This window comes from Pseudopipra pipra, chromosome 1 (genome assembly GCF_036250125.1).
Source record: "Pseudopipra pipra isolate bDixPip1 chromosome 1, bDixPip1.hap1, whole genome shotgun sequence".
Classification (NCBI taxonomy): domain Eukaryota; kingdom Metazoa; phylum Chordata; class Aves; order Passeriformes; family Pipridae; genus Pseudopipra; species Pseudopipra pipra.
In genome coordinates, this window is record NC_087549.1 from 171,189 (window position 1) to 190,264 (window position 19,076).

The 19,076-nt window shown below is 69.4% G+C and overlaps 2 protein-coding genes across 3 annotated transcripts in view; both read right to left on the bottom strand.

Annotated features, from left to right (window-relative positions):
* LOC135423993 (microtubule-actin cross-linking factor 1, isoforms 6/7-like) overlaps positions 1 to 19,076 on the bottom strand; it is a 35,451-nt gene that overhangs the window by 4,719 nt on the left and 11,656 nt on the right. For both annotated transcript variants that reach the window (XM_064674791.1, XM_064674873.1), the window contains 25 exons: positions 18,777 to 18,936; positions 18,609 to 18,693; positions 17,942 to 18,183; positions 17,604 to 17,723; positions 17,383 to 17,490; positions 17,069 to 17,287; positions 16,465 to 16,668; positions 16,165 to 16,396; positions 15,842 to 16,068; positions 15,621 to 15,743; positions 14,728 to 14,829; positions 14,426 to 14,527; positions 13,896 to 14,042; positions 13,178 to 13,333; positions 11,858 to 12,055; positions 11,663 to 11,791; positions 11,110 to 11,280; positions 10,835 to 10,990; positions 9,436 to 9,642; positions 8,486 to 8,605; positions 8,050 to 8,219; positions 6,305 to 6,464; positions 4,582 to 4,779; positions 1,804 to 1,929; positions 1,370 to 1,513 (listed from right to left, as the gene is read on the bottom strand). In XM_064674791.1, coding sequence (XP_064530861.1) covers positions 1,370 to 1,513; positions 1,804 to 1,929; positions 4,582 to 4,779; positions 6,305 to 6,464; positions 8,050 to 8,219; positions 8,486 to 8,605; positions 9,436 to 9,642; positions 10,835 to 10,990; positions 11,110 to 11,280; positions 11,663 to 11,791; positions 11,858 to 12,055; positions 13,178 to 13,333; positions 13,896 to 14,042; positions 14,426 to 14,527; positions 14,728 to 14,829; positions 15,621 to 15,743; positions 15,842 to 16,068; positions 16,165 to 16,396; positions 16,465 to 16,668; positions 17,069 to 17,287; positions 17,383 to 17,490; positions 17,604 to 17,723; positions 17,942 to 18,183; positions 18,609 to 18,693; positions 18,777 to 18,936 — 4,006 coding nt within the window. The remainder of the gene's footprint in view (positions 1 to 1,369; positions 1,514 to 1,803; positions 1,930 to 4,581; positions 4,780 to 6,304; positions 6,465 to 8,049; positions 8,220 to 8,485; positions 8,606 to 9,435; positions 9,643 to 10,834; positions 10,991 to 11,109; positions 11,281 to 11,662; positions 11,792 to 11,857; positions 12,056 to 13,177; positions 13,334 to 13,895; positions 14,043 to 14,425; positions 14,528 to 14,727; positions 14,830 to 15,620; positions 15,744 to 15,841; positions 16,069 to 16,164; positions 16,397 to 16,464; positions 16,669 to 17,068; positions 17,288 to 17,382; positions 17,491 to 17,603; positions 17,724 to 17,941; positions 18,184 to 18,608; positions 18,694 to 18,776; positions 18,937 to 19,076) is intronic.
* LOC135422053 (LWamide neuropeptides-like) lies at positions 2,153 to 3,359 on the bottom strand. The gene is given in 4 exon segments (XM_064671050.1): positions 2,153 to 2,170; positions 2,533 to 2,577; positions 2,618 to 2,851; positions 2,854 to 3,359. Coding segments are annotated over 4 exon segments (657 nt in total). The 5' UTR covers positions 3,214 to 3,359.

Sequence of the window (19,076 nt, forward strand, 5' to 3'; positions counted from 1 at the left end):
CTGCGGGCACCGGGGGGTGCTGGGCACCGAGGGGTGCTGGGCACCGAGGGGTGCTGGGGAACTGGGGGGTGCTGGGCACTGAGGGGTGCTGGGCCCAGCTCAGCACCTGCGGGCACCGGGGGGCGCTGGGCACCGAGGGGTGTTGGGCACCGAGGGGTGCTGGGCACGGAGGGGTGCTGGGCACCGGGGGGTGCTGGGCACTGAGGGGTGCTGGGCACCGGGGGGTGCTGGGCACTGAGGGGTGCTGGGCACTGAGGGGTGCTGGGCACTGAGGGGTGCTGGGCACCGGGGGGTGCTGGGGCACAGCACGGCCACCCTGCCGGGCACACCGGGGTCTCCCGCCCCGAACAGATGCCGCGGGAGCCGCTGCTCTGGGGGGAACGAGTCGGCACGAGGAGCCACGGCCACTCCGGCCACGGGACAGGCTCACGGACACCCCCCCAGCCATGACCGGGCAGGGACAGGGGGGCTCCACGTCCCACCGTGACCGTGGGGCTGCATGGACCACCCCCAGCCAGCAGCCCTAGTGACCGTGGGGCAGGGACAGGGGGGCTCCACGTCCCACCGTGACCATGGGGCTGCATGGACCACCCCCAGCCAGCAGCCCCAGTGACCGTGGGGCAGGGACAGGGGGGCTCCATGTCCCACCATGACCATGGGGCTGCATGGACCATCCCCAGCCAGCAGCCCCAGTGACCGTGGGGCAGCACAAGGGGGAGGGATGTGGGGCAGGACAGAGCTCCTGCTGGGCAGCTGGGGCAGGGCTGGGGGCTCTGCCCCCCACGTGAGGAGGGTGCCCGGGTCTGTGCCCAGGTCTGTGCCCGGGTCTGTGCCCAGGTCTGTGCCATGCGGACGTGCCGGCTGCCCTTGCTATTCAGGGTGAGTGGGGTGAGGGGGGCAGCCCTGGGCAGATCCAGAGCAGATCCCGCAGGTCTCTGTTCAATAAGGGCTTTGTGTGGGATCACCTGAACCTGCCAGACCGGTCCCGGGAGCGCCGGGAGCCTCTCTCCTGCAAATCCTGGGAGGCTCCGAGCCGCCGCAGGAGCGGGTTCTGAGGGGAGGGTCCCCAGGACACCGCTCCCAGGCCTCCCTGCCTGGGCTGTGTGGGGGCTGCCACGGCACAGGAATGAGCCACTGCTGTCCAGGGGGGGCTGAGGAGGCCCCAGGTGACCCCCTGTATGGCCCCCGGAGGGGGGAACGTAGGGGGACACTGGCAAGGCCAAGATTCTCTCTCTGTGCCATCCAGGGCTGAGCTCCCCAGACCCACAGTGCTCCATCAGGGGGGCTGTGCCGTGGAGGACCCGGAGGTGGGAGAGGCTTGGGGCCACGCTGCCCCTGGGCAGGGATGGGGACGGGGTGCCCAGCTCACCTCCTGGAAGCGGCTCTTGGCGACCGTGACCCAGGACTTGACGGTGATGACGGAGTCGGGGTGGCAGGTGGCGAGGATCTCCTCCCCCAGCGAGGTGATGCACTCCAGCTCCAGCTGCTGGCACTGCAGGGACTGCGTCAGCTCCTGGGGGGCACAGGCCGTGGCACTGCCGGGTCTCAGCCCCCTGCACCCCGTCAGACCGGCCTCCACCCAGCGGGGGGGGTTTGAGGTGCCAAACCTCCCCACCCTGGGGTGTTGGGGGCCCCAAACCCCGTGTTCGTGGTGTGGTGGGACCCGACATCCCACATCTCGCTGTGGGGACCCCACAGCCCAGCAGGGCCTGTCAGGGGCCGGCTGACCCCAGTGGGGGGGTGTCCCTGGGCAAGGCTGGAGCCACCCAGGGCTGTTGGGGGCTGTTGGGGGCTGGCACCCACCTGCAGCTGGCTCTGGCACTCCTGCACGGCCGCCTCCTCCTCGGGGAAGACGCCGTACTTGAGGGTCTTCTCCGACTCGGAGAGGCGCCCCAGGAAGGAGTGCACCAGGGTGTGGAACTCCTCTGCCTGCCACGACAGCAGGGACCTGCTCAGCACCCACCCTGTGCTCCCAGGTCCTGTCCCAGGTCCCAGGTCCTGTCCCAGCCGAGTCCCAGCCGAGTCCCCCGGCTGCCCAGACCCCCGGACAGACCCCGAGTCCTGACCCTGCTGCTCCTGCCCGAGGCTGGACAGACCGTGGCACAGGCCCTGGCACTGCACTGTGCCAGGGGAGAGCTGCTGCCAGCCCCGCTCAGCACTCCTGGTGGGACTGGGGGGACACCCCACACCCCGGCTCGGCACCTCTGAGCCCCCCCCGTGCCTCCCTGTGCCACGCAGGGCCCTGCCCCGGGCACCCCGCGCCACACGGGCACACCTGAAACAGGTGCCTGCAGCTCCCAGCCTGGCACCTGGCCATGGCACCGTGTGGCACGGCCCCACAGAGCCCCACGGCCCCACACAGAGCCCCACAGCCTCACACAGAGCCCCACGGCCCCACACAGAGCCCCACGGCCCCACAGAGCCCCACGGCCCCACACAGAGCCCCATGGCCCCACACAGAGCCCCACGGCCCCACAGAGCCCCATGGCCCCACAGAGCCCCACGGCCCCACACAGAGCCCCATGGCCCCACACAGAGCCCCACAGCCCCACACAGAGCCCCACGGCCCCACAGAGCCTCACGGCCCCACACAGAGCCCCATGGCCCCACACAGAGCCCCACGGCCCCACAGAGCCCCATGGCCCCACAGAGCCCCACGGCCCCACACAGAGCCCCATGGCCCCACACAGAGCCCCACAGCCCCACACAGAGCCCCACGGCCCCACAGAGCCTCACGGCCCCACACAGAGCCCCATGGCCCCACACAGAGCCCCACGGCCCCACAGAGCCCCACGGCCCCACACAGAGCCCCACGGCCCCACAGAGCCCCACGGCCCCACACAGAGCCCCACGGCCCCACAGAGCCCCATGGCCCCACACAGAGCCCCACGGCCCCACACAGAGCCCCACGGCCACACAGAGCCCCACGGCCCCACACAGAGCCCCACGGCCACACAGAGCCCCACGGCCCCACACAGAGCCCCATGGCCCCACACAGAGCCCCATGGCCCCATACAGAGCCCCATGGCCCCACACAGAGCCCCACGGCCCCACACAGAGCCCCATGGCCCCACACAGAGCCCCACGGCCCCACAGAGCCCCATGGCCCCACAGAGCCCCACGGCCCCACACAGAGCCCCACGGCCCCACACATCGCCTGCAGGGCAGCCACACACCGAGCCGGGGCACCCCATGGGGAACCCCCAAATCCATGGCCACACACCGAGCCGGGGCACCCCACAGCGAACCCCCAAATGCACGGCCACACACTGAGCCTGGACACCCCGTGGGGAACCCCAAAATGCACGGCCACACACCGAGCCGGGGCACCCCATGGGGAACCCCCAAATGTGCATCCCCACACCACCACGGGCCCCACAGAGAACCCCCAAATGCACACCCACCCACCAAGCCCGGGTACCCCACAGGGCACCCTGGAGCTCGACCACCCACCACCTGGGCACCCCACACCCCTACGGCTGCCTCGACCTTCCCAGACGGGTGCTCCAGCTGCAGACCCCGACCCCAAGAGTTTCCCTGCTGTTCTCACTGTCCCCCCAGCCCCTTCTGCCACAGCAGACCCCAACCCCGGGGGTTCCCCTGTTGCCCCCCCAGCCCCTCCCATCACAGCAGACCCCAAACCCAGGGATTCTCCTTTTGCCCCCCCAGCCCCTCCCGTCACAGCAGACCCCAAAACCAGGAGTTCCCTGTTGCCCCCCCAGCCCCTCCTTTCACAGCAGACCCCAAACCCAGGGGTTCCCCTGTTGCCCCCCCAGCCCCTCCTGTCACAGCAGACCCCAAACCCAGGGGTTCCCCTGTTGCCCCCCCTGTCCCAGCAGACCCCAAACCAGGGGTTCCCTGTTGCCCCCCCAGCCCCCCCTGTCCCAGCAGACCCCAAACCCAGAGGTTCCCCTGTTGCCCCTCCCATCACAGCAGACCCCAAACCCAGGGGTTCCCCTGTTGCCCCCCCGTCCCAGCAGACCCCAAACCCAGGGGTTCCCCTGTTGCCCCTCCTGTCACAGCAGATCCCAAAACCAAGGGTTCCCTGTTGCCCCCCCAGCCCCTCCCATCACAGCAGACCCCAAAACCAGGGGTTCCCCTGTTGCCCCCCCTGTCACAGCAGACCCCAAACCCAGGGGTTCCCCTGTTGCCCCCCTGTCACAGCAGACCCCAAAACCAGGGGTTCCCCTGTTGCCCCCCCTGTCACAGCAGACCCCAAACCAGGGGTTCCCCTGTTGCCCCCCCTGTCCCAGCAGACCCTAAACCAGGGGTTCCCCTGTTGCCCCCCCAGCCCCCCCTGTCCCAGCAGACCCCAAACCCAGAGGTTCCCCTGTTGTCCCCCCTGTCCCAGCAGACCCCAAACCAGGGGTTCCCTGTTGCCCCCCCTTCCCCCCCCGTCCCAGCAGACCCCAAACCCAGGGGTTCCCCTGTTGCCCCTCCTGTCCCAGCAGACCCCAACCCCGGGGGTTCCCCTGTTGCCCTCCCTGTCCCAGCAGACCCCAACCCCGGGGGTTCCCCATTGCCCCCCCTGTCCCAGCAGACCCCAACCCCGGGGGTTCCCCGTTGCCCCCCAGCCCTCACCTGGCGCAGCGCAGCCTCCAGCCGGGCCTGCTTGGAGAGGGAGAGTTTGCAGACCAGGTCCCAGCGGGTGCTGAGCTCCTCCACCTGCCGCTGCAGCCACTGCGAGTCCACGCTGCTGCTGCCGCGCGTCAGGTCCCGCACCGAGCGCTTCAGCGTCCTGATGCAGCTGGCGCGTTTGCCCAGCTCCTTCTGGAACACCTGGTAGGGAGCACGGGAGGGCTGGGGGGTGCCGGGGGGTCCCAGAACCCTGCCAGGACCCTGTCACTGAGCAGGGTTCCTGAGCACCCCAAACCTCCCAGCAGCGAGCCCAGGGTTCCCCTGCACCCCAAACCTCCCAGCAGCGAGCCCAGGGTTCCCCTGCACCCCAAACCTCCCAGCAGCGAGCCCAGGGTTCCCCTGCACCCCAAACCTCCCAGCAGCAAGCCCAGGGTTCCCCTGCACCCCAAACCTCACAGCAGCGAGCCCAGGGTTCCCCTGCACCCTGAACCATCCCAGCAGCAGGTACAGAGCTCCCATGTACCCCAAACCCTCACAGTAGCAGGTACAGGGCTCCCTTGTACCCCAAACCCTCACAGCAGCAGGAACAGAGCTCCCGTGTACCCCAAACCCTCACAGCAGCGAGCCCAGGGTTCCCCTGCACCCTGAACCCTCCCAGCAGCAGGTACAGAGCTCCCATGTACCCCAAACCCTCACAGCAGCGAGCCCAGGGTTCCCCTGCACCCTGAACCCTCCCAGCAGCAGGTACAGAGCTCCCTTGTACCCCAAACCCTCCCAGCAGCTACAGAGCTCCTGTGTACCCCAAACCCTCCCAGCAGTGAGCCCAGGGTTCCCCTGCACCCCAAACCCTCACAGCAGCGAGCCCAGGGTTCCCCTGCACCCTGAACCCTCCCAGCAGCAGGTACAGAGCTCCCATGTACCCCAAACCCTCCCAACAGCAGGCACAGGGCTCCCTTGTACCCCAAACCCTCCCAGCAGCTACAGAGCTCCTGTGTACCCCAAACCCTCACAGCAGCTACAGAATTCTCGTGTACCCCAAACCCTCCCAGCAGCTACAGAGCTCCTGTGTACCCCAAACCCTCACAGCAGCAGGCACAGAACTCCTGTGTACCCCAAACCCTCCCAACAGCAGGCACAGGGCTCCCTTGTACCCCAAACCCTCACAGCAGCGAGCCCAGGGTTCCCCTGCACCCCAAACCCTCACAGCAGCAGGAACAGGGTTCCCTTGTACCCCAAACCCTCACAGCAGCAGGAACAGGGCTCCCTTGTACCCCAAACCCTCACAGCAGCAGATACATGGTTCCCTTGTACCCAAACCCTCCCAGCAGCAGCTACAGAGCTCCCTTGTACCCCAAACCCTCCCAGCAGCTACAGAACTCCTGTGTACCCCAAACCCTCACAGCAGCAGGCACAGAGCTCCTGTGTACCCCAAACCCTCACAGCAGCTACAGAACTCCCGTGTACCCCAAACCCTCACAGCAGCGAGCCCAGGGTTCCCCTGTACCCCAAACCCTCCCAGTAGCAGTGGGGTACCTAGGGCCCCCCAGTGATGCCCCCAGGACGGGGGGCACAAGCTGGGGCCAAACAGGGACTGCCCCGGGTGAGCAGAGGCCCGTCCTGCGCCCGGGTCCCGTCCCGGATGGAGGGTGGGCACAGCGGGAGCAGAGCCCGGGACTCCCCGAGGGCTGACACCCGGCAGGGCCCTCCCACCCCCCGGGGCACCCACCTTGTGCTTGTCCACGAGGTCCCCGACCAGGTCCCGGTCCCCCCCGACGGGCACGTCCTCGCTGAGCTGGGGCTCGGCGCGGTACAGCCAGTCCATGAGCGCCTGCAGCGCGTCCGAGAACTTCCCCGAGAACAGCAGGTTCTCCTCCAGCTTGTGCTGCCTGCCGGGGGGCACGGGGGGTGTCACAGCACCCAGGGGTCACCCACAGAGCTGGGTACAGCCACCCCACAGAGCTGGGTACGGCCACCCCACAGAGCCGGGTATGGCCACCCCACAGAGCCGGGTACAGTCACCCCACAGAGCTGGGTACGGCCACCCCACAGAGCCGGGTATGGTCACCCCACAGAGCTGGGTATGGCCACCCCACAGAGCCGGGTATGGCCACCCCACAGAGCCGGGTATGGCCACCCCACAGAGCTGGGTATGGCCACCCCACAGAACTGGGTATGGCCACCCCACAGAGCTGGGTATGGCCACCCCATAGAGCCGGGTATGGCCACCCCACAGAACTGGGTATGGCCACCCCACAGAGCTGGGTATGGCCACCCCATAGAGCCGGGTATGGCCACCCCACAGAACTGGGTACGGCCACCCCACAGAGCTGGGTACAGCCACCCCACAGAGCTGGGTACGGCCACCCCACAGAGCCGGGTATGGCCACCCCACAGAGCCTGGTATGGCCACCCCACAGAGCTGGGTACGGCCACCCCACAGAGCCGGGTATGGCCACCCCACAGAGCCTGGTATGGCCACCCCACAGAGCCGGGTATGGCCACCCCACAGAGCTGGGTATGGCCACCCCACAGAGCCGGGTATGGCCACCCCACAGAGCTGGCAGTGCCATTATGGACAAGGACAGGCCCTGGCAGTGCCATTATGGACAGGGAACGGTCCTGGCAGTGCCATTATGGACAGGGAAAGGTCCTGGCAGTGCCATTATGGGCAAGGAAAGGTCCTGGCAGTGCCATTATGGGCAAGGAAAGGTCCTGGTAGTGCCATTATGGACAGGGAACGGTCCTGGCAGTGCCATTATGGACAGGGAACGGTCTTGGTAGCACTGTTATGGACAGGGAAAGGTCCTGGCAGTGCCATTATGGACAGGGGACAGTCCTGGCAGTCCCATTATGGACAGGGAACGGTCCTGGCAGTGCCATTATGGACAGGGAAAGGTCCTGGCAGTGCCATTATGGACAGGGACAGGCCCTGGCAGTGCCATTATGGACAGGGAAAGGTCCTGGCAGTGCCATTATGGACAGGGACAGGCCCTGGCAGTGCCATTATGGACAGGGAAAGGTCCTGGCAGTGCCATTTGGAAACAGACAGGCCCTGGCAGTGCCGCTATGGACAAAGACAAGTACTGGCAGCACCATTAGGGACAGGGCCATGCCCTGGCAGTGCCCTTGTGGGACAGGGCCATGCCCTGGCAGTGCCCTTGTGGGACAGGGCCTGGCTGCACCCCACTGGCAGCAGTGCTGGGTGTGGGGGTCCCAGAGCAGGGAGTGGGATGCTCAGGGAGGAAGGGCAGTGCCATGTCCTTGCCTGGGACCCCCAGGGCGAGCAGAGAACAGGCAGTGCCATCCCATTCCCTCCCGTGCCATCCCATTCCCTCCCGTGCCATCCCATTCCCTCCCGTGCCATCCCATTCCCTCCCGTGCCATCCCATTCCCTCCCGTGCCATCCCCATCCCATCCCAAGCCCTTCCCCACGCCCATCCCAAGCCATCCCCGTCCCCGTCCCGCTCCCACCTCTCCGCGGCGCGGCTGCACAGCGCGTCCCAGCGCTCCTTGAGCTCCCCCAGCAGCTCCTCCAGCGGCTGCAGGTCCTGGGGCAGCCGGGCCCCCTCCCGCAGCGCCCGCCCGCTCCGCAGGGTCGCCTCGTACACCGGACGCTTCGCCCGCAGCACCTTCTGGAACGCCTGGGGGGCCACGGGCGGCTGCTGGGACCCCCCAGCTCGGGGAGACTCCCCCTGCTCCCCCCAGTGCTGCGGGGGGTTGGGGTGCCGACACCCCTCAGCCCTCCCCGGGTCTCCTCACTTTGCAGAACAGCCCTGGGAAGGTGTCTGACCCCTCCCTGCCCCCTCGCCTCCCTCCAGAGCACTCGGGATCCTCCCTCTGGAGCCCCCAGCCCCCCAGCTCTGCTCCCCACAGCCCTCCTGGGAGCCTGGGAGCAGGGCAGGCTCACCTTGTGCTCAGCCAGCTGGCACTTGATCTCCTCCTGGCTGGTGGGAGCGTCCTGCGGCTCCTCCAGGCTCTGCTCCACCTCCTCCATCCAGTCCAGGAGCAGCCGCCGGGACTCGCTGAACTGCAGGGAGGGATGGTTTGGGGAGGGATGCTTTGGGGAGGGATGCTTTGGGGAGGGGTGGTTTGGGGAGGGATGCTTTGGGGAGGGATGCTTTGGGGAGGGATGCTTTGGGGAGGGGTGGTTTGGGGAGGGATGCTTTGGGAAGGGATGCTTTGGGGAGGGATGCTTTGGGGAGGGATGCTTTGGGGAGGGGTGGTTTGGGGAGGGGTGGTTTGGGGAGGGGTGGTTTGGGGAGGGATGGTTTGGGGAGGGATGGTTTGGGGAGGGATGCTTTGGGGAGGGATGCTTTGGGGAGGTATGCTTTGGGGAGGGCTGCAGGGGGGCTGCAGGGGGGCTGCAGGGGCAAAGCGTGGCCGGGGCAACCCAGGCAGGAGCCACGGAGCCACACGAGGGAGTGGCACGGCCCTGGCACCACTTCGGGGCAAACCATGGGCCAGCACAGCACGGTGACAGCACCAGAGCCTGCTCCCAGCAGGACCTGTGTCATGGAATCATCAGTCCCAGGATGGTTTGGGTGGGAAGGACCTTAAAGCCCATCCAGTGCCACCCCCTGCCATGGGCAGGGACACCTCCCACCAGCCCAGGTTGCTCCAAGCCCCGTCCAACCTGGCCTGGGACACTTGCAGGGATGGGGCAGCCACAGCTTCTCCGGGCAGAGGCCCCGTGCCAGGACCTCCCCACTCTCGCAGCCAAGGATTTCCTCCCAGTATCCATCCAACCCCCCTCTCCGGCAGTGGGAAGCCACTCCCCCTTGTCCTGGCGCTCCAGGCCCTTGTCCAAAGCGAACCGAGGGGCAGAGCCCCCTCCCCAACCCCCGGGGCCCACGGTACCTGTTTGCTGCGCTTCCGCGCCTCCTCCAGCGCTGCCCCCCTCTCCGCCGCCCTCTGCAGCACCTTGCCCAGGCGCTCCCGCGCCGCCAGCACCAGGTTCTGGATGACGGCCCCGTCCTGCTTCCTGCTGAAATCCTTCAGGCGCGCGGCCACGGCCTCCAGCCCGCCCAGCTTCTCCCCGTGGGCGTTCGCCTCCTTCACCAGGGCCTGCGGGGAGGGGGCGGCTCTGGGTGGGGGGTCCTGGGGCAGGTGGGGAGCCCCTGGGAACGGCCGATGCTGGGATGGGACACGGAGCCCCCCGGCACGGCTCACACCGGGATGGGACACGGAGCCCCCCGGCACGGCTCGCACCGGGATGGGACACGGAGTCCCCTGGCACAGCTCGCACCGGGATGGGACACGGAGCCCCCCGGCACAGCTCGCACCGGGATGGGACACGGAGCCCCCCGGCACAGCTCGCACCGGGATGGGACACGGAGTCCCCTGGCACAGCTCGCACCGGGATGGGACACGGAGCCCACCTCCTCCTCTGCTGCAGGGACAGACGTCCCAGCCACAGCCCAGAGCAGATCTCTTTGTGGGTGCCACATGGGACCCCTTCGAGGAGACCCCAGCCCCATGAACCAGCCCCGGGGAGATCTGTCTGCCAATGCCAGTGCCACACGGGAGCCCTCTGTGCAGACCCCAGCCCCATGAACCCAGCCGGGGGAGATCTCCCTGTCTGTTCCCCCTGTGCAGACCCCAGCCCCATGACCCAGCTGGGGGAGATGTCCCTGCCGGTGCCCTCTGTGCAGCCCCCAGCCCCATGACCCGGCCGGGGGAGATCTCCCTGTCGGTCTGTTCAGACCCCAGCCCCATGACCCAGCCAGCAGAGATGTTCCTGTCTGTTCCCTCTGTGCAGCCCCCAGCCCCATGACCCGGCCGGGGGAGATCTCCCTGTCGGTGCCCTCTGTGCAGACCCCAGCCCCATGACCCAGCTGGGGGAGATGTCCCTGCCGGTGCCCTCTGTGCAGCCCCCAGCCCCATGACCCGGCCGGGGGAGATCTCCCTGTCGGTCTGTTCAGACCCCAGCCCCATGACCCAGCCAGCAGAGATGTTCCTGTCTGTTCCCTCTGTGCAGCCCCCAGCCCCATGAACCAGCCGGGGAGATCTCCCTGTCAGTGCCCTCTGTGAAGACCCCAGCCCCATGACCCAGCCGGCAGAGATCTCCCTGTCGGTGCCCTCTGTGCAGCCCCCAGCCCCATGACCCAGTCGGGGCAGATCTCCCTGTCGGTGCCCTCTGTGCAGCCCTCAGCCCCATGACCCAGTCGGGGCAGATCTCCCTGCCGGTGCCCTCTGTGCAGCCCCCAGCCCCACGAATCAAGCCCCGGGGCACCGCCCCGGCTCCTCCCTCCCTTGCCTTGTGCTCCTGGATCTGGGCGGTGACGGTGTCGAGGACGAAGCTGGGGGGCGCGGGGGACCCCAGCAGCTCCTCGGCGTGGGCCACCCAGCGCAGCAGCTCCTGGGCGGAGCCGTGGAACTCGGTGGTGACCGTGAGCCCCTCGGCCAGGCGCTCCTGCGGGGGGACGGGCGCTGACGGGGGCGGGCACCCCCCGCCCCGGCGCCGAGGCCGGTCAGGGCGAGCCCCCCCGGGGTCGGAGCCCCCCCGGGGTCGGAGCCCCCCGCCCCACACACCTTCCTCTCCTGCGCCTCGGCCTGGACGCTCTCCCACTTCTGCTCCAGGATCCGCAGGCTGTGCTCGGTGCTGCAGGGCCGCCCGGCACGGCACGACCCCAGCAGCCGCTGCAGCCGCTCCCGCAGCCCCCGGTACGGCACCGCCCGCGCCTCCAGCTCCCGGCACAGCTCCTGCCGGGCACACCGGGCACGCCGGGCACGCAGGGTCAGCGGGGCCGGGGTGGGGACGGGGACAGGGAACAGGGAACGGGATGAGGAAGAGGACAGGGATTGGGATGAAGAGGGCGACAGGGATGAGGAAGGGGTCAGGGACGGTGAACAAGAGACGGGGACAGAGACTGGGATGGGGACAGGAACAGGGTCAGGGACAGGGAACAAAGACAGGGATGGCTCCTGCTCTGCCTCAGGGAGCTAGAGGAGGGTGGAGAGGGGTACCAGGCTCTGTCTGGTCAGGGAGAGGAGGCAGCAGAGAAGGGTCTTGGCCTCTCGGTGTGGTTTTGGGGGACATACCCCCCTGAGGCCCCCCGGGGCCCGGCCCGGTGCCGGTGCTCACCAGGTGTGCGTTGAGCTTCTCTTTGGTGGCATCCGGGTGGCCCCAGACCGGCTTGGAGCAGAAGAGCTGCAGCTCCACCTGCTCCAGCCACTGCAGCAGCTCCGTGATCTCCAGGGTGATGTCCTGCACCTGGGGGCGAGGGGGGGCTCAGCGCCGGCCCCAGGGCCCGGCAGCGCCGCGGCCCCGCGCCCGTACCTGGCTGAGGTTGTTCTCCAGCTCCAGCTGCCGGCTCTCGGTCTCGCTGCGCACCAGGTCCCAGCGCTGCCCCAGCTGCTGGAGGCTGCGCTGCAGCCCCTCCACGCTCTCCCCCAGGCTGGACAGCAGCAGCCCCTGCCCGGCCTCGGTCACCGACTGCACCGTGCGGGCGTGGGACATCACGTCTGTCCGCAGCACCTGCACGGGGGCGGGGGGGTCACGGTGGGACCGCGGCGGGGGCACCCCACACCCCACACCCCACACCCCACACCCCACGGCTGTGCTGCACAAAACCTCTTGCTCCGAGTGCCCGGGACACCTCTGCCACCCGGGTCATCGCTGCCACCGCGGTGCTGGGGTCTGGGGGTGCCACGCACAGGGAGGACAACACCCGGGGGTGCCCCCGACTCTTGCTCTCAGCAGGGCACGGGGCTGAGGCGCCAGATTTGCCGATTCGTGGCAGGGGGTTGGCCAGGACGGGCACAGAGGGGACACGGTACCCCCTGCACAGCCCTCCCCTGGTGCGGGGCCAGCCCGGCCCTCGCAGAGCCTCGCCTGCATCAGGCACGGCCCGAGCGTGCCCAGGCACTGGGATGGCACAGAGACAGCTCATTCCTTCCATGGTGTCACTGTGGGAGGGGACAGTCCTCATGCCACAGCCTGCCCAGCCTGGCCACCACTGCGGCAGCCCAAGGAGGGGCTGGGCAGCGCCCTGCAGCCAGGACACACACCCCGGGGGTGGGACCATGGCCAGGACCCCCAGGACACACACCCTGGGGGCAGGACCATGGCCAGGACCCCCAGGACACACACCCTGGGGGCGGGACCATGGCCGGGATCCCCAGGACACACACCCTGGGGGCAGGACCATGGCCAGGACCCCCAGGACACACATCCCAGGGGACACAGCTGGGACCTCCAGAATACACGGACCAGGGGTGCCACCGCAGCCGGGACCCCCGGGACACACACCCTGGGGGTGGGACCATGGCTGGGACCCCCAGGACACACACCCTGGGGGTGGGACCATGGCCAGGACCCCCAGGACACACACCCTGGGGGTGGGACCATGGCCAGGACCCCCAGGACACACACCCTGGGGGTGGGACCATGTTTGGGATCCCCAGGACACACACCCTGGGGGTGGGACCATGGCCAGGACCCCCAGGACACACACCCTGGGGGTGGGACCACGGCCAGGACCCCCAGGACACACACCCTGGGGGCAGGACCATGGCCAGGACCCGCAGGCCCCTCAGCAACGGCCCCGGTCTGGGTCCCCCCAGAGGGGCTGTGCCCCGGGCCGCGGCGCAGCCTCACCTTGTGCTTGGCCAGCTCGATCTCGCAGCTCTGCAGGTCGGGGCTCAGGGGCGCGGGGCCGCTCAGCTGCTCCCCGGTGCGGCTCAGCCACTGCAGCAGCTCGGCCAGCTGGTGCTGGAACTGCCCCAGCCCCAGCAGCGCCGCCTCCAGCTGGTGCTGCCGAGGGGAAGAGGTGACACCGGGGGAGGGACGGCAGCCCCAGCCCCGTGCCCGGCACCCACGCGGCCCTGTGCACCCACCCAGAACCCCCCCAGCACCCACTCAGTGCCCACACGGCCCCACGCACCCAGTGAGCCCGGTGGCATCCTGAGTGCCCACAAAGCTCCTGTGCACCCACCCAGAACCCACACCCACCCAGCACCCACTCAGTGCCCACACAGCCCCACACATCCCCACTGTGCCCGGTGGCATCCTGAGTGCCCACAAAGCTCCCGTGCACCCACCCAGCACCCACTCAGGGCCCACACATCCCCACACATCCCCACTGCACCTACCACACCCCCCCAGCCCCACACAGCCAGCTCCCTCACCCCTGCACTCACCCAGCTCCCTCCTGTCACCCCGTGCACCCCCTGCCCCATGAACCCCCCCTGAGACCCTCCAGACCCCCACAGCACCTACCACACCCCCCCAGCCCCACACAGCCAGCTCCCTGCACCCCTGCCCCCACCCAGCTCCCTCCTGCCACCCCCTGCACCCCCTGCCCCGTGCCCCCCACCTGTCTGCTGACGATCTCCTCCTCCAGGTGGTCCCAGCGCTGGCGGAAGTCACTGAGCGCAGCCGGGGGGTCCCCCTGCCCCGAGCCCCCCTGGTGCCGCAGGCTCTCCACGTCCACCTTGCACTGGTACAGCTCCCGCTTGAACTCCTGGGGGGCAGCACCGCTGGGTGACCCTGGCCCCATACCCTGGCACAGGGTCTGCCTGTCACCAGGCACTGCGTGGCACCACATGGCACTGCGTGGCACCACATGGCACTGCGTGGCACCACGTGGCACTGCGTGGCACGGCACGGGCACCTGGGCACGGGGCTGCTCCTCGCAGGGAGCCCACACCCAACCTGCCCAGGGACCTTGTAGAGGGCGGGATTTGACCACCCAGCACCCACCATGGGGGCACCAACACTGCCCAACGTGCCACCCCTCCCTTCCACTGCTGCCTAGAGCACCCCCCTGCCCCCCTTGCCCCCCGTCTTGCCCAGTGGCACAGGATGGCTCAGCACGACGTGGCACGACATGGCACACCACGGCACCTTGAGCTCTGCCAGCTGCTGCTGCACCATGTCCAGGTCCCCGCCGACCAGGAACTCCTCAGCAATGCGCAGCTCGGCCGTGTCCAGCCACTCCAGCAGCCGCTGGGGATGGGGGGAGAGGGGGATCAGGATCCGGGGGGCCCACGGTGGCCCCCTCAGTGGGGACGGGGGGGTGACGCAGCTCCCTCCGTGAGGGGCCTGCCCGAGGGCCCCTGCACCCCCCAACACCCCCCAACACCCCCCAACACCCCCCAATACCCACCAACACCCACCAACACCCACCAACACCCACCAGCACCCACCTGCATCGTGTCCTGGTAGCTGAGGGCGGCCTGGAGCTGCTCCTCGAGGCGCCCGTTCCGCTCCATCCACACCCGGCTCAGGCTGTGCCAGGAGGAGTAGAGCTGCGGCCGGGCGTGGGGTCAGCGGTGCCACGGGGGGACAGGGCATGGGGGGACAGGGCACAGAGTCAGCAGTGCCATGGGGGACAGGGCGTGGGGTCAGCGGTGCCACGGGAGGACAGGGCACAGGGTCAGCAGTGCCATGGGGGGGACAGGGTGTGGGGGGACAGGGCATGGGGTCAGCGGTGCCACGGGGGACAGGGCACAGGGTCAGCAGTGCCACGGGGGACAGGGCACAGGGTCAGCAGTGCCACGGGTGGGACAGGGCATGGGGGGACAGGGCATGGGGTCAGCGGTGCCACGGGGGGACAGGGCACAGAGTCAGCAGTGCCACAGGGGACAGGGCGTGGGGGGACAGGGCGTGGGGTCAGTGGTGCCACGGGGGGGACAGGGCACAGAGTCAGCGGTGCCACGGGTGGGACAGGGCGTGGGGGGACAGGGCGTGGGGTCAGCGGTGCCACGGGGGGCAGAGCATGGGGGGCCAGGGTGTGGGGGGCCAGAGTGTGGGGTCAGCAGTGCCATAGAGGGGACAGGGTGCAGGGGGACAAGGCACAGGGTCAGTGGTGCCAAAGGGGGGGTCAGAGTATGGGGTCTGGGGTACTGGGGTGGCACCACACAGGCGTCCAAACACAGGGGTCAGTGGCACCGTGCGGGGGCCTGGGTGTGAAGGTCAGTGGTGTTGTGCAGGGGTCTGGAGAGCAGGGGTCAGTGGCACTGCCCAGGGTCAGGGGACACCCCATCCCCACAGCTCCAGGCCCCCGTCCCTCGCTGAACCCGACCCCAGGGACACTCACATCGTCCAGGCTCTTGGTGACATCGGGCTTGTCGGGGTCTCCACAGGAGGCCATCAGCTCCACACCCAGGCTGCCCAGCGTGTCCAGCTCGCCCTGCAGGGCATCGATGTCCTCCCGCAGCGCCTGCACATGGCACGGGGGTCAGGGCTGCCCGGGATGGGGGCTGCCCGTGCTGGGGGGCTGCCCCCGGCCCACGCTGCCCCCCGGCCCCCGCCCCATACCTGCATGGTGCGCAGCCGCGTGCGGATGGCCTCGGGCTCCCCGCCCGCCTCCTCCAGCCCCAGCACCAGCTGCTGGGTGTCACTGAGCGCCAGGGCCAGCTCGGACAGCCCGTGCCAGAAGCGCTCGGCCAGCGCCAGCAGCTCCCGCAGCCACCGCTCCTGCTCCTGGCAGCGGCCGCGCAGGGACCCCCACTGTGCCAGCAGCTGCTCCGTGCGCTCCTGGATCCCTGCGGGCATGGGGGGCAGGGGTCAGAGCGCTCGGAGGGACCCGACAGGGACACGGACCCGCCGGCAGGGCCGTGCCCACCCCCCCGTGCCGATACCTCTGGCCACGGCGTCGGAGCCGACTGCCTTCATGGTGGCCAGCAGCTCTCCGCCCTGCGCCCGGATGCCCTCCAGGGCCACCCCCAGCTTCTCCAGCTCGCCCAGGGCCAGGCTGTTCTCCCGGATCTGCTCCCGCAGGTGGGCTGCGTCCCCGCGGACGGGGGGCTGGCTCTGCAGCCGGCTCTGCAGCCGCTCCAGGCACTCCAGCAGAAGGTCCATGCGCTCTGTCAGCTGGGGACCGGCCCAGTCACTCGAGGGGACGCCCCCGGGGACACCCCCCCCCGGTGCCAGCCCCGTACCTGACTGTATCGCGGCAGGGCGTCCTCCAGCAGAGCCGCTGCCTGGCGCACACGCTCGCGGATGCAGCCGTACTGCTCCTCGGCCTCCCGCCAGCGCCGCTGGAACGGGGCTCCCTGCTCGGGGCTCAGCTCCACCAGCTGCGCCGACACGCGCTGAAGCTTCCCCACCAGCGGCCGGTGCTCGGCGATGGCCTCCCGCAGGCTCTGGGGGCGAGGAGCGGCCGTGGGGTGGGATGTGCCCCACGGGGATTCATCCCACGTCGGGGTGGGATGTGCCCCGCGGGGATTCATCCCACGTCGGGGTGGGATGTGCCCCACGGGGACTCATCCCACGGGGCGCTGCTCCCAGCAGGCTGATGCTCATGGGGCGCCCCAGCCCGGTGGGCCCCCTGGTGATGCCGCCTCATCCCGTCACCTCCCCACTCCCGACCCCGCGGGACAGCCGAGCACGTCCCTCCGTGTCACCTCCCCACTCCCAACCCCGGGGACAGCCGAGCACGTCCCTCCGTCACCTCCCCACTCCCGACCCCGGTGACAGCCGAGCACATCCCTTGTCCATGCCGAGCACGTCCCTCCGTGTCCCTGCCCCCGTCCCTGCCCGCACCTGCAGCAGCGCCTGCTGCTCCTTGAAGGCCTCGTAGCTGATGGCGTCGGGGGAGAGCTGCACCCCCAGGGCCTGCGTCTCCTCCAGCCAGGGCAGCAGCTCCTCGAGCGCCTCCGAGAACTGGGTGAGCAGGGACTGGGCGTGCTCCAGCTGCACGGCACAGGCGCCGCTGCGCAGGGACAGCTGCTCCGTGCGCTCCCGCAGCGCCTGCACCGACGGCTGTGGAGACGGGGGGTCACCGGACGGCCGGGGCTGTGGGGCACGGCCACCCCCCAGTGCTGGCGGCGTCCCCTCTGGCAGCCCCCCCGACTGACCTGGAGGCGCTGCCGCAGGGGCTCGGGGCAGCAGCGCAGCAGCGGGTCCGAGATCCCCAGCAGACGCTCAACCAGGCCCCGGCAGTGCAGGACCTCAGCAGAGAGCAGCTGGAACGGAGCAGCGGGTGGGTGCCAGGTCCCGGGGGTCAGTGCAGGGCCCAGCGGGATGGGGACGCCGAGCTGGTGTCCCCTGGGACCCCTGGGCACCGCTGCAGACCCACCTTCTGCTCGGAGAGCTGCGAGCCGAGAGCCTCAGGGTCCAGCTGCACGCGGCCGATCTCCTCCAGCCGCCTGCCCAGCCCGGTCACACGGGCGAGCTGGGACTCCAGCACCTGCTCAAACTGTGCCAGAGGGACAGATGTCAGCCGGGCAGAGTGGGCACACACCGGGGCGGCCGCTCCAGGACAGAGGCTCAACACATCACAGCCTCACAGGACTGTCTCCCACAACCCAGAGCATCCCACCCAGACCCAACTCCACCACCTCCCGCTGCAGAGAGAGGCCAGGAGTGATAAAGGGAGGCAGAGGGTGACAGTCCCCAAAGTGCCACGTCCCACACCTTCTCCCTGTCCCCGGCGCTGACCGGGGGCTCCTGGCCGTCGTCCTGGCTCTCCCGCTTGCCCAGCTCCTTCTCCATGCGGCCCAGCCACAGCGCCAGGTCCTCGGGGGCTGTGCCCAGGCGGGACGAGGCCTCCAGGGTCTGCCCCAGCCGGTGTGCGGTGTCGGTGCTGCTCTGGCCCACGATGAGGTACCGCATCCTCAGCGACTCCATCTTCTCCTGCACCAGCTGGGCCTCCTCCCCTGCGGCCACACCACACGGGCATCAGAGCCTCTGTGCCATCATCCCAGGTGTGGGATCAGCCACACCGACAGCTTCCATCGCTGTGATGGTCGCTCTGTCCCGACCTTTCTCCTCTCCTGCTGCTCCCAGAGCTGGATCTGGCCCCTTATCCCACTGCCAGCAAAATCTACCTTCCCAGCTTCCCCTCCCCATCGCTGCACCCTGTCCCACCATGGCCTCGACCCCCAGGCTCTGCCCTGGCCTCTCTCCATCCCATGGGATGCTGTGCCCCTTCACACCGCCCCACAGCCCCCACAGCACATTCCAAGGACCCCCAGTGCCCAGGGTGCCATCCCTGGGCTGGGCTGCCGCACTCTGTGCTCACCCCATCCCACACCCCGCAGTCCCAACCCCGTGGCCGCCACTCCTGGCCACTGCCACTCACCCGTCACCATCTCCAGGACCCGCTGCCCTCTCTCCAGGGCACTGTCCAGCTCTCCCAGCCGCCCACGGATCTCCTCACAGAGGGCCTGGGCAGGAAGCTCCCGTGGCAGTGACCGACAAGGATATAGGTGCCCACCCCGTGCCCACCCCGTGCCCACCCTGGCCCCACCTGGGTCTGCCGGTGGGCGTCCTGCACGCGGCCGACACAGCCGTCGGTGCGCCAGAGCTGGGCCAGCTGTCGCTCCGTGGCACTGAGCCACTCCTGGAAGGCATCCACGGCCTCCTGGAAGCCCTGAGCTGCCGGCAGGATCCGCTCCAGGCGGCCATACCTGCGTCAGGAGGGCTGGGTGAGCCCGGGGGGGACAGTCTCCGAGGTCCCAGCCAGGAAAGCCCCCTCTCCCCCATGCCCTGGGGCTCCCAGGGAGAGGGACACGGCAAGGCCAGCATTCCCCAGACAGGGACCTGCAGG